The sequence below is a fragment of the Akebia trifoliata genome, chromosome 12 (assembly GCF_017979445.1).
Source record: "Akebia trifoliata isolate Shusen 1 chromosome 12, ASM1797944v1, whole genome shotgun sequence".
Classification (NCBI taxonomy): Eukaryota; Viridiplantae; Streptophyta; class Magnoliopsida; order Ranunculales; family Lardizabalaceae; genus Akebia; species Akebia trifoliata.
In genome coordinates, this window is record NC_141386.1 from 26,707,876 (window position 1) to 26,722,216 (window position 14,341).

Here is a 14,341-nt window from a genome sequence, read left to right on the forward strand (position 1 = left end):
GGTCTCGAGTTAATAGAATCAAATTTTCCTTCACTCTTAATTTGCCATATCACATCATTTTGCCTAATTTTACTCATTTATCAAATTATGACGAAGTAATTGAGATTAGAAAATTAATCCAGAGGAGAATAAATTCATATTTCACCAAAAGAGGCTAATTTGAACTTTTTAGTAGTAAAAAATGAATGACAAGTTAAAGAATTCAAATCTGTCACATTTCACCACTTTGGATATAACTTTTGATTCGATTACTAAAATGTGATAAGGTCAGTGGGGTTAAAACTTGTAGACACCCCATTTTTGCATCTGCCTGATTAATCAACTCGTCAACCCGATTGCAATGATTCCCAATGATGGATGTGTATTCCATTGCTTTATTTTGTTACCAGAAATATTTCAGAAATCCGGATGAGGTATCTTGAACTGATAAAACTGTAGAAACCACGCTACGCTAGGAAAATACGACCCCAAAAACATAGAAATCATCATCTTGCAGACCAAAAAGAAGCTTCACGATAAAAATCACTAAAAATTAACCAAATTACCAAAATACCCCTAACCTCAAAACAACCCTAGAGCCTACGCTACGCTTAGGAAAACTCTTTCGAACACATAAAATAACAAATTGGAACCAAATAAGTCATTTCACCAATTTTAACAAAATTTAACAAAATTATTACGAAAATGCCCCTCATAAAGTTCACAATCATTTCACACAAAAAACTTCATAAATGACACAAACTAATATTTCCATTGAATTCCCTATAAAAAATCGATTCTAAAACATCCTAGAACATTAAAAACCGATTTGAAACGTGAAAAGTCCTCTCCGGGGGTAAAACGGTAATTTCACAATTTTCATAATTAAAAAATTCGAAATTAATAAATAAAACATTAAATAATTAAAGTGAAACATTAATGAAATTAATTTAAAAATCTGAACCTAAAAAATCAATCAATCAAACTTTTGGGTAAAATTGTTGAGGGTTCGTGAGATATTTCTTTAAGGACCCCTCCCTTTGGGGGTCCAAAGAATTAAAGATATTTTAGAGGGGGGTTCTCCAAAAATTAAAAGTAAATCAAGAAAGACTAAAGTCAAGGTATTAAAGTCAATCAAGTGAGACTAAAGTCAAAATTAAAGTCAATTAAGCAAGACTGAAGTCAAAATATTAAAAGTCAATCAATTAAGACTAAAGTCAAAACATTAAAAGTCAATCAAATAAGACCAAAAGTCATAATAGAACTCTAATTAAATAATAACTCTATCTAATAGAGTTCTAACTTAAAAATAATTCTACCTAAAACAATTCTAATTAAAATACAATTCTACCTAAAACAAGTCCAACTAAAACACAACTCTAATTAAAAGAACTCTAATTAAATACTAACTCTATCCAAATCAACCCCTAAAAACATTTATAAATAGAGGTGCCCACACCCTATTTTCGTATCAAATCAAAAACCCTAAGAGAAGTAGGTCTAGAAGCTCTCATAGCCCCCCCATAAACCCTAGTTTTGGAGTCCCAACTCCTTACCTAACATCCCCCCTTTAATTTTAGTCTAGAAAACCCCTAAAATCCCTCCAAAAACACCCCTAAATCCGCAACAAACTTGAAGAGTTCAGATTCAGAAACAAGGAGATACCTTGATCTAGGAGATCCGAAGTTAAATCCGGAGACAGAACGAAGTAAGGGAGTACAGTACAAGGAGCTCTTTTTGTCAGATTTGAGGGAGCAAAATCCTTGCTATCAGAAAGGTATGAAATTTTTATTTTTTTATCTAGATTTTTAGCAAAGTGATATATTTGGGAAGTTAGTAGAGACCGGCTTTGGCCGGGCGGGGTTGGTCTAACACCTTCCAACCCCGTAACATGATCCCCGAATTCATATTTTTTATGGTAGATTAGTTCTTTTTATCCATGTTAGAGTCAGTTTGGTTCCTAGACCACAATAACTAGGTGGCGACTCCCAAACCTCAAGGGTCAAAAGCGGATCCGCGTACCCCGCGGATCGAGGGTGCTTTCAAAACTCTAATTGAGAGAAGAAGATATTTCTATTTTATAAAAGAGAACTAATTCAGACTTTTTTTTTAGGCGAAAACGTGTTGCCAAAGCAGCCCTATTTGAGGAAATGGCAATTTAAGGTTGCGAAGATCAAGGGATGAACATACAACAAGAATGATCAAATTATACTAGAGAATTCAAAATGAGGATAATATTTGGACAAATTACATCCTTAATAAATATATCAAGGATGAAAGTGGTCTCATGGCCCAGGAACTTGATTCATTTTGGAAATTGAAACACCGATTTTTATTTATTTATTCATTATGGTCGTTTGTTTTGAATGATGTCTCTATTTTGATTAAGAATTTGATGATTCCTCCACCTCGAAATGGAAGATTACTATATATAAATATAGTTGGTTCATGTATTGGAAACTAGGGCTTAAGATGGGAGTGGGGTGTGACTAGATGTGCTTATGGATACTGTAGACAGCCCAATTTGCCCGAGCTGAACCCACGAGCGCATCAAAATCCAATAAGAAATGGTGAACCTGAAAGAATTTCAATCGATCTCAAATTTGGTAGTTTTTGATGAAGTTTGAAATCCTTGTGTTTTTTATCGTGTTTCAACAAATTGAATTTAAAATGCAACTCGAAAAGCAATTTTTGAAAACAACATTTTTTTAACAAGATATGTTTCTTTGGAAAAAAACTCAAATAATAAAAACTTTTTAAGAAGGAATTAAAGGCTTGTGATGATCCTTTAATAGGTCTACACTGAAGAATCTTTGAAACTTATTGTAACATTATTTGATTGTAGTGGTTGGAAAATTTTAAAAAAAAAAAAAGTAATTTTCCCAGGCTTTGAGTCTAACAGGGATGAGATTTATTGTAAGAAGTCAGACTTTCAGGCTAAGAGTCTGATAGGGATTGAACTGACTATAAAAAATAAAAATGAAGTTTGCAATATGAGTGTGTTTCGATAGGGAATGATTTGACATCTTTTTCTTTAAACGACGAATTTGTGAAATATAAAGAAGATCAAAATTCTTTTTTCCTCAATTTTTTATTTTATTTTTTTAACAAGTTGCAAATATCGTGTAGTTTATACTCATACAACAAAGAGAAACGTATGGATTTAGGCTCTTATTGAGAAGTAAAACATAGTTTAGGTTTATATTGGAGAGCATTATATAGTTTAGGTTCTTGTTGAGGAGTAAAATTCAGTTTAGGTTCTTGGTAAGGAGCAATACTTAGTTTAGGCTCTTATTGACAAATAATATGCAATTTAAGCTCTTATTAAGGAGCAATACGCAGTTCAAACATTTGTTAAGGAGTAATGAGCCGTTTTAGACTCTTATTGAGGAGCTAAACGCAGTTTAGACTCTTGTTAAGAAGTAAAATATAATTTAGGCTCTTATTGAAGAGTAATAGGCAGTTTAACTCTTGTTATCAAGCAATATACAGTTTAAGTTTTTATTGAGAAGCAATACGCAATTCAAACTCTTTTTAATAAGTAACGAATAATTTTAAGCTTTTATTAAGGAGTAAAACGTAATTTAGGCTCTTGCTAAGGAGCAATATGTTAAGAAAAGACTTATACAAAAATAATTTTGATAATTATTGGCATTAGGTAATTCGATAATGTTTCTAAGAACAAATTGAGTTTTTCATCAGAAGTCCAAAATACTAGTTTGCATGATGTATGTAAAAAAAAAAAAAAATTTATTTGTTTTATTGATTATTTTTTTTAAATTATCCTTTTAGCATGAGCAAATTCATATTAAGAATCCGACATTGTTGAATGTGGGGTAGGGTGTATCCAACAAATTGAAAGTAGTTCTCTTCAATTCTCTCTAAGGTCATCTAGAGTCGTCCTCAGTATAAAGGATAGAAAATGACTGGATGATGTTTCATGATAAGATAAAGAATTTTGTAATGAGTGAAAAATAATTTTTCATAGAAAAATGCAATCAAACTAATGAAACATATTCTTATAAGAATATCTTTATATTTTTTCAATTCTCTCTATCTTTCAAAGTTATCATCTACGTATGGGAAGAGAAATATTAATAAATCATTTGGAAGTTAATTTGGTTATATAGTTTTGCAAAGTCATAAATTAGCAAAGACTTTTTACTACCGTAATTCTACACATAAAAAGTGAAAAACTTTCTAGAAAAATTTCGAAGGATTTCTTGAGAAATATTAGGAGGGGCACACAAAAATTTACGAGTTACAATAAAAAACTGATAAATATTTATGAGGATTTACGAACTGGACACCAAGCATTTGGTGCTTGCAACTTTTTTCCAAGTTGGACCAATTTATCTTTGACCGAGCACTGCAGAAAAAATGGACTTTGAATCATGAGAATGTTCCAAACGGTTGAAAATTCGAAAGGACTTCTTCGGTGTCAAAGGTGCAGCTGACGTGGAAAGTGGAAAAGTTAAATTGACCAATTCGTTGGACAAGTGTCCAGCCGACAAAATTGTATTCTAGAAAGGTCCAAAGTGAATACAGATTCCTAGGGATTAGTTTGGTTTAGAATTTTTTCCTATCTAACGAACCATCGACTTGTGAAAGGCCGTCCCTAAATAATAAAGACAGCTGCTATTGCCACATCAACTGTTGCTAACACCACCCCAAGTGTGTGCTAATTCTTTGGTCTTGGTGATTTACATATGAAGTGGGGTGGCATTAGCAAAAGTTGGTGGGGAAATAGAACCTCTCATAATAAATTATGGAAAAGTAGAGGTCTGAAAGAAAAATCGAAAATAAAGGATGAATTTTCAATTAATCATCAACTATTTAGGAAAAAAAAGTCGTGACAATTTATGAATCAACCTCTATGTTCTTTTTTTCTTTAGTTGACCCAAAAAAAATTTTTCAAAATTTTCTGAGTTGAAACCTAATTGGCGAATCCAAACTTCATTTCATTTTTGGGTGCAGTAATAATTTTCTCCCCACATAGTAGATAAATCTAGGTTAATAGTTGTTGAGTCATGAGTTTTCAATTACCACTAATACCTTGGGATCATCAACATTTTACATCGAAAGCTCTCCCTTTTTTGTTGTCATCGAATACTAATATGATACTCAACAAAGAATCCCAGATGCTTAAGTTAAGCTAGTTTTCTATTTGGAATAAAAAAATCAATACTCTTTAACATATTTCTCCTTTATATGAATATGTATCTTTATTAAATCTTAATTTGACAGTTTTCTTTCTCTACATCTCTCCATGCTACTAGGATCCGTGATGATCCATTTTCAAGATTTGTATTGTTCGATTAGGCATCTGCATTGAAGAGATGAAATATATTAACAAATCATACTTGATGCATCAAATGAAGCATCCTATCCCATCTCGAGATACCACTTTATCCCATTATTATCTATTTAACATGGGCACTATCTATTCTCCAATCCCATCAACACGGATCTCAAGATTATGCGTCTGGTCCTGATTTTTTTGTATGTCTTTTCCTATAGAATGATTATGAGTAATGATAATTTGACACCCCCACGTGACATAGTAAAAATACTCTCCTGACGTAGCATGTACCAAAATCATAGATTTTCTTTCATCGGGATACACAATTGCACAGATTTATGGGGATGTGCAGTTGTGTAACTCAAGGCATAAAGTCTACGATTCTAACACATGCCACGTCAGGAGAGTATTTTTAGTTGTCACGTGGGGGAGTCAGATTATCACGACCCAATGATTATTTGTCATTTAGGGATTATGCAAAAGAGTCAGGATAATCTAACTACCCCACGTGGCATACTCAATCGACTATCAAACGTGACAAGTTTGGGAAGCGTAGATTTGTGCTCCTTACGATACATGATTCCCTTAAGATATGTGTATCCCGAGGAGCATAGGTCTATGGTTTCCAAACTTGTTACATCAGGGTAGTTGATTGAGTATGCCACGTGGGGTAGTCGGGTTATCACGATTCTATGCAAAAAACTCTTATCTTCAAAATATTGTATTTTCACCCCCTTTGTCACAATTAAGCTTATTAATTTTTCCTGCAATTCTAGTCCGTGTTGAAGTTCATAAGATACTAGTCTCAACGACTATTATATATTACTGTTTAATTTAGCTTCCACCTGCTCCTTCATCATTTTAGTGTTTGCTAATAACATGCAGGGATGCAAGACAATTACATAAGCCACACAGATGATCATAAGATAATGGGTCCATTTATATTATAGTTATAATTATCTAATTAATATAATATAAACCCACTTCACATGGTTACCATTTCAACTCTTTCGTACTAAGGTTGACGACATTTTGATCTTATTCCCTCTAATTGAGAAGGCAAATTACTAATACCTTCTTTGTGCTTCAAAAAATTAAACAACTCCCTTTGACCATTGTTCAACATCATTAAGATACAAAATTTATTATTATTAATTTTTTCTTGGAGAATTTGAAAAAAAAAAACCTTCCTTTTTGTGTCAACTTGCTTTGCAAAGTTTGAATAGGGAATAGAGGAAAGTGACGGGATCTAAGTAGGATTTTGTGAGAAATCTTTTAGACACATAAAAGTTAATCCATAATTCCATAGAATATGAATTGACCAATCGTAAGATTCAAAGTGTATTAAGAATTTTCTAACATGAGTGTTTTTGTAATTTGAGAATGTCCTTAATACACACTGTACACACTAGGGGTGCACATTGGATTGGATAAATCCGAGAACCGAACCAATCCGAAGCTTTTGGATTGGATTGGTTCGGATTAATACACCCACGGTTCGGGTACGGTTTGAAAAAAAAAAATCCGGTTAATTCGGTTCGGTTCCGGATTAAGAATATAATAAACCGAACCAATCCGAAATCCGAACCGTAATATATATATATAATTATATATAATATATATAATGATTTTAAAAAAAAAATTTTATTTCTTAATTTCTCTTTCTCCTTCGCATCGAATTTGGGGGAGGTCTGTAAATCGAGAACGAGAACCCTAGCCGCCGTCTTCGCTGGTCGTCTCCCTCGCTCCACCTCGTCGGAAAACATAGAGGACTCTCTCGAAACATCGCCGCTGTCTCCTTCGCTCACCTCGTCGGAAAACACAGAGATCTCACACAGAGATCTCTCTCTTTCGCTCGTGAAACCTCGCCGCCGTTCTCGGTCGTCTCCCTCCGTTACCTCACCTCGTCGGAAAACACAGAGGTAACTCTCTCTCTCTCTCTCTCTCTCTCTCTCTCTCTCTCTCTCTCTCTCTTATTGCCGTTATTCTCACTCGTTTCGAAGGTTCTATCCTTCGCTCGGATTCTCTGTGTGAAATTCAAACACAAAAATTTCTGATATATTCGAACAAACACAGTCAAGGAAAAATTTAAAAATAGACAAACAGAAGTAAAAAAATTATGTTCTTAGGAAAGAAAAAAAAGAAAAAAACTCACTTTAATGGCATTATTGATGACCTTGACGACGTGTGGCACATAAGACTTAACTTCCTCCATGGTTTTGCCTTGGCTGAAAGCGTAATTATAATCATTGCCTCCAATCTCCCCCATCAAAAACAGAGCCATTTCAAGTTTCTTGGCACACTCTGTAACATTGGTAAATAAGTAATTATGCCCAAAATTGGCCTAATAATAGGTATGATAGAGTGGATATAATAAGGTTTTGTTTTATTTTATTTTGTTGGCCTATTGTTTCCTCTAATATGAAGAGTACATAGTTAGCTAAATCACCTGATTTAGTGCTGCAGATAGTCTTGAGATGAGTCTTGAACCAATCAAGTTGGATAGAAAGGGAACTGTTGGTCACTTGCATTTGAATATTGTGGTTTCCAAAGAAGGAATAATCAAGTGCCGTGGCTCCAGCGACTGCAAAGTTCACACCATGATCGAACAATGCTTCATCATCCAAGTAAGGGTTAAGGAAGGGATGATCTTCGATCATCCCTTACAAGGTAAGTGTTTAATGATTTTTATTTTCTAATTGTTTTCATGATTTTTATTTTTAATGTGTTAAAAATAATAAGTATTTTGGATTGATTCATGATTTTTATTACTATTAGATTAGTTCATTATTTTTTAATGATTTTTATTACTATTGAAAATATTAAGTATGAGAACCGAGAACCGATCCGAACCAATCCGAACCAAAGTTGGATTGGATTGGATCGGTTCTATAGGGTAATTGGATTGGTTCGGTTCCAAAGTTGTAGAACCGATCATGTTTGGTTCGGTTCCAATTTTGCCAAAATCCGAACCAATCCGAACCATGTGCACCCCTAGTACACACTACATCTTGTGATTGGTCAGTTTATAATTATGTAAAACTCGGATTAATTTTTTTTATGTGCAAAAAAATCTCAAATTTTATAATCTCAAGATATATTTCCAATCAATTGGTTTATTCCCTAACTCGAGGTTTTTATTTTTTTTGGGTATCTTGTAGTCGGGGATGTGGAAGATATATTATGATCCTAACTAGAGTTTTTTTATGGCCCAAAAAATCTCGAATGGTGTACTACGAAGAGATATTTCCATTTGTTGGTTTATGATCATGAAAATATGTGTTTTGCCCCAAATTGTTAAATATATTTAAAGTTTAGAAATCCTAAAAATTATATTGTATTTTTATAATTTTCATCAATAAAGAATAGATAATTTTGTCGAATCATGTAAATCTCTTGTGCTCTTTAATTTTTTAGTTTTAATCTTCGTAGTTTATCAATCTTAATCGATTATCGAAATTTTTCCGTAATACTATCATCATCAAATAACCAATAATCGAATAGGATCGTACTAATTTCTTAACATAGAAGGGAGTCGTATATAATAATTATCATTTTTTCCTATGGGGGTAATGGATAATACTAACATGCTCTTCTTCCTTTTCTTTTGAAATCCAAAAGCACATTTACCTAAACTCCCTTATACAATTCAAGACTTCTAGATTAAATACTCTTTTACTTTTCATCTACCCCCAGCTTTAGCACACGTTGCACAATTCCAAACATTTCGCTGTCAGAACCTTATCGGATAAACACAACCATCCAAAACCACATAAAATACCATGTCAAACAATAGTTTTCAATTTTCCCTATATATTTCCACAAACACACACATTACAATCTTAACAGAGCTAAAAATTGACCAAGCTCTTACCTAGTCATGGCAAGCTTCAAATCGTTGTTCTTAATTCTTCTTGTAGTTTTCACGACAATGGTCACGGCTGATCATGTCTCTTCTTCTTCTCCTTCGCTGATCAAAGCTGCTTACTGGCCTACATGGGACAATGTAAACTTCCCTCCCAAGGCCATAGACACATCCCTCTTCACCCATATCTTGTACGCTTTCCTCATGCCGGATTCTCTCACATATAAGTTAGTTGTTTCGGAATCTGAAAGCGCTGTGCTTGCAGATTTCACCGACACCCTTCATCGAAAGAATCCTCCTGTCAAAACCCTTTTCTCTATAGGTGGAGGTGGTTCAGATTCAACCATCTTCTCCAATATGTCGTCGCAACCATCTTCACGCCAAAGTTTTATCAACTCTACTATCGAAATCGCACGTAAATATGGATTCGATGGTCTTGATCTTGATTGGGAGTTCCCCGCGGACACGAAACAGATGAATGACTTCGGCCTCTTACTAATGGAATGGCGTGTTGCGATCGAGAATGAGGCTAAGGCCACTGGCCGCCCACCTCTACTTCTAACGGCTGCCGTTTATTATTCCGTTAATTTCCTTGTCTATGGTGCTCGAAGGTCCTTTCCTGCGGCTTCAATTGCACAGAACTTGGATTGGGTCAACGTTATGTGCTTTGACTATCGTGGGTCATGGGATACTACCTTTACTGGTGCCCATGCAGCCTTGTTTGACCCTACGAGCAATCTCAGCACAAGTTATGGATTAAATTCATGGATGAAGGCCGGGCTGCCTACGAAGAAGTTGGTCATGGGTCTGCCACTCTATGGACGTACGTGGAAGCTTAAGGACCCTCAATCACATGGAGTTGGAGCACCAGCAGTGGGTGTGGGCCCAGGTGATGAAGGGACTATGACTTTCTCCCAAGTGGTGGATTTCAATTTGAAGGAGGGTGCAAATGTGGTGTATGATCCAACTACGGTGTCGACGTATTCTTATGCTGGGAGTACTTGGATTGGGTACGATGATCAGACGTCAGTCACGACGAAAATGGATTTCGCTCGGTCCCATGATCTTCGTGGGTACTTTTTCTGGGCTGTCAATGGTGACAAGGATTGGACGATTTCTAGAAAAGGTAATGCTCATTAATGATTTAATTGCTTTAAGAACAATTTATTTATGAATGATACATGAAGAAAAACTCCATTAGAATCATTTTTCTTCTACTTATAGGATTTCTTCTAAAATCTCTTTATGCCACGCACATAGATGAGTGTAATATGGACGCATATAAATCCTCATTGTTGGATCAATAGTGAAAAAATGGGCAAATTCGATATGACTCTTTCAAGTATTACCCAAAAAAGAGTTAAATTTGATGGACTTTGGCATCAAATTTACTCTTTTTTTCACGTAGTGATTTTTGTGTTTACACATTCAAGATCATATATTTTTCTCACTAGTCTTCATAATTTGATCCATATTACATATATAATAAAACACAACTTTCAGTCCAACATAACATTATCATATTTTTGTGAGAAACAAACCTTCCATTAAATTACAATTTTGAGGGATAAACATCACATCAAACTATAATTTTTATGGGACCCACTTTATTATCTTTATCATTTATCCCTTCTAATTCTAATGTATTTTCTCTTTAATTCTTTTTATTATTTTTCATTTTTTACCTTTTTAATCTTAATTTTTTAATAATACCCTTTCAACTTCATTTTTTTTCCCCTATTTTTAGCCTTCGTAACCCCGAAGAAGATGCCCATCACTCCCTCTAAATTTACTATATGTATTCTTTTATCTCTTTAACCCACTTTATTATTTTTTTTATTGTAAATCTCAATTTTTTTTTAATAAAACCTCTTTATTTTTTTTTTCATTTTTGCCCCCTTAATCCCAAAGAGAATGCCTATGCCATAGGCACGAACGAACTCTAATATATAATTTTACTCGCATATGACTGACTCTTAACTTACCTAAGATTTTCAATGATTATTGAGATAACAATACTTTTGTGATTTATAACGACAAATGACATACACATTAATTGTTTTCAAAGATTGCATGGATATAAGAATTACCAATGAATATATAAGTTCTTGTTTCTGAGTTTAATTTCTTTATTTTTACTACTATTATTTGTAATTTTTTATATTATTCAATGATTTTATATTATTCAATGAGCCAATGACTTCATAATATTACCTCTTTTAACCTTTATGTACCCATTTTTAATGGTAAAATACCATAATATATGATAAAATAATGAATGTAACAGTATAGCTTGATTGCCATAGTGTTCCAGTTGTACATCATCGTAAGTGGTAACTAATTTCAGTTATGATTTTTGATGTGCAGCATCAGAAGCGTGGGGTACTCATCGATGATGGTGTCTCGTGTGTACCATGGCAAAATGGTGGACCATTCAACCAAAACTTGATCGTTTCCATCCTCCACACATTGCTTGAAATAAATATGGTTGTTGCTTCTGAGTTTGATCGTTTTCATCCTCCATACATTGCTTGAAAATAAATATGGTTGTTGCTTTGTAGTCCCATATTAATGAGATTTCAATCTTGATTGAGTCAAAAATATTAATGATGATGATGATTTTGATATTATCCTACTCTTTAGCGAATTTATATAGCTATGCTCGAAAGCACTTTTTGACAATCAAATTATAGTTTACCATAGTAGAAGTGCTTTTGATATTTTTAAAAACCGAAGACAAGTGAAATTGATAAGGGGCTCAAATTTGCTTTTAACATTTGGGTTTAATTTGTTAAAATTAAACAGAACTTAAAAGCTATTCTGCCGAGAAAGTCAATCATACGAATGAAAGTTGCATTTCACTTGAAAGCAGTTCACACAAGAAAAAGTTGTGTTTTGCTCTAAAATACTTAATTATATTATATTAAATTTATGACTAAAACGATCAAAATTTAAATATAATTATCAAAATATTCAATTAAACTGTTTTCAAAAAATATGTCATAAATATTTTCAATAAATTCCAATATTTCCACTGACACTTTTATATAAGCGCATTTGCAGGATGCCATTGCATTCACAAACGAGGCCATAATCTCAAAAGAAATTTATGGAAAATTGGAGTCAACATACAAATGAAACTACTTTAGGAAAAATCCTTTTAGTAATTTATTTTGAAAATTTTCTTCGAAAAAATATACTAAATCAAGCAGAAATAAGTCAAATAACAACATAAAAGTCATCAACAAATAAGAGAATAATAAGTTACTTGGTAGAAACCTACTAAAAATCGAAAAATGACAAAATAATCTACTTAAGGAGTCTGAAAGTGTTAGGCACCTCCTACCATTTGACAATGTTGGTCTTTATTTCATTAATAGCAACTCCAGTGGTTCGATCTATGGTGTTTTTTTCTCAAAATGTTTGCAAAGGCTTACTAGTATTTCTTTATAATCTTGAAGAATGTTTCAATCCCATTGATGAGTCAACATCACAAAAGAAAATGTCCATTTCACCTTCCCTTAAGATCAAAGTCAACCTAGAAGTGCTAAGATTTTCTGGTAAAATTGATAAAAGCTTTGAGAAATTCCCATTTTACCAGAAAATGCACCAATTACATGTATTTGGACTTTTGAGGACACTTGTCACACTCTAAGAGGGTCAAATTTTGAATTTATAGCTTTGCCAATGTTTTGTAAGATATTTAAAAAAGAACCAATATCTACTTTATACCTATTCTATCACCTTTACACATATATTCTCTCATTAATGCTCCAAAAATTAGTTTTTCACCTCTTTTCATTTATCCTTATTTTTTGGGTTATTTACATGAGAACCAAAGTTGACTTTTCACCAACCATATCACTCTCTTATTTATCCTTCCAAAATACTTTTTTGTGTCTCAATCTTCACCAAAAAATCAAATACCACATTTGGTTTAAGGGCTTCATCTCACAAATTTCATTTTTACTCTTAGAAACTTGAAATTTCCAAAAAGTAGCAAAACAAATGTTATGTCATTTCCTTTTATTTTTAAGATTGCTCTTTTAACTCTAAAAGTTGTCTCAAAACTCTATAAAAAAGGGATCTCCCTTGAGTTAAGACACACCTTCTTCTCTTACCTCAAACTTATGCTCAAATATATTTAAACCTCATTCACCCCTCACAAAATCTCTACACCTCCCAAGTAGGGGTGTCAATGGGTCGGTTTCGATTCGGTTCCTAAGGAACTTAGAACCATAACTATTATATTTAGTTTGGTTTTGGTTCTTCTTGGTTTCGAGTCTGATTCCAAAATAAATGGAATTGGAATTGCCAAAAATCATAGGTACCCATCGATTCTGGTTCTTAAGAATCGAATGAGAAAATATATTTCAAATCATTATAAAAACAATTCCTTTCAAAAAAATTAATATATTATCAATAAAACTATTAACTTATTTATAATTTGTTATATTAAAGATAAAAATTTATCTTAGCTAAAAGTAATAAATTTTTAGAAGAGTTACTCATTTTAAGCTTCAATCAATAATTTATATGAAAAAATGAAGAATTTTATATAGCATACATGAATTTTTAAATATAAAAAATACATTAAATCATCTTTAGTATGGAAAGAACAGACAAAATAAATCAATAGGTACCCACGAGCACCCATTGGTTTCGGTTCGATTCCATTTTAGACATTATTCTAATCAGTTCCAATAAAAAAAGGAATGGGAACCTAGCTTTTCTTTTTCGGTTAAATGAGTACCCACTGTCACCCCTATTCCCAAGTCCTTACTCTCTATTTCCCTCTCAAATGTCTAGTAAAAGACTTTAAAAAAAGAATAAAAATAATAAGAAAAAAAAAAAACAAACTTCCAAGGTGGGATTGTATTTTTTAGTTTTCTCCTTCGATTACATCTCTCATTCCGTCATTTATTTTATTTTTAGTATCATAATGTAGTTTCAAGTTCATCATCATAGTAGTATAAGCATTCTAACAAAGATAAGGTAAAATAGGGAGTATACCTTCTGTAAGGTGATCCTCTTTGTAGACATGAGATGTTCGTCATGGAACCTTAACGCTACGTAATTTAGAGTCGTCACCATTCATTTTTGTAAATGGGTATAAATAAGCACCTGAAATGATTTTAAAATTGGTTTTATCATTACAATGACTCTCATACATGGAAAAAGACATGGTCTACTTA

At 33.0% G+C, this 14,341-nt stretch overlaps 1 protein-coding gene across 1 annotated transcript; it reads left to right on the plus strand.

Annotated features, from left to right (window-relative positions):
• Window positions 1–9,071: 9,071 nt before the first annotated feature.
• On the plus strand, window positions 9,072–11,781 carry LOC147389202 (class V chitinase CHIT5b-like). The gene is made up of 2 exons (XM_086419956.1): window positions 9,072–10,272; window positions 11,514–11,781. The coding sequence occupies exons 1-2, from the start codon at window positions 9,162–9,164 to the stop codon at window positions 11,540–11,542; spliced, it is 1,140 nt and encodes a 379-aa protein (XP_086276082.1). The 5' UTR covers window positions 9,072–9,161; the 3' UTR covers window positions 11,543–11,781.
• Window positions 11,782–14,341: the final 2,560 nt, after the last annotated feature.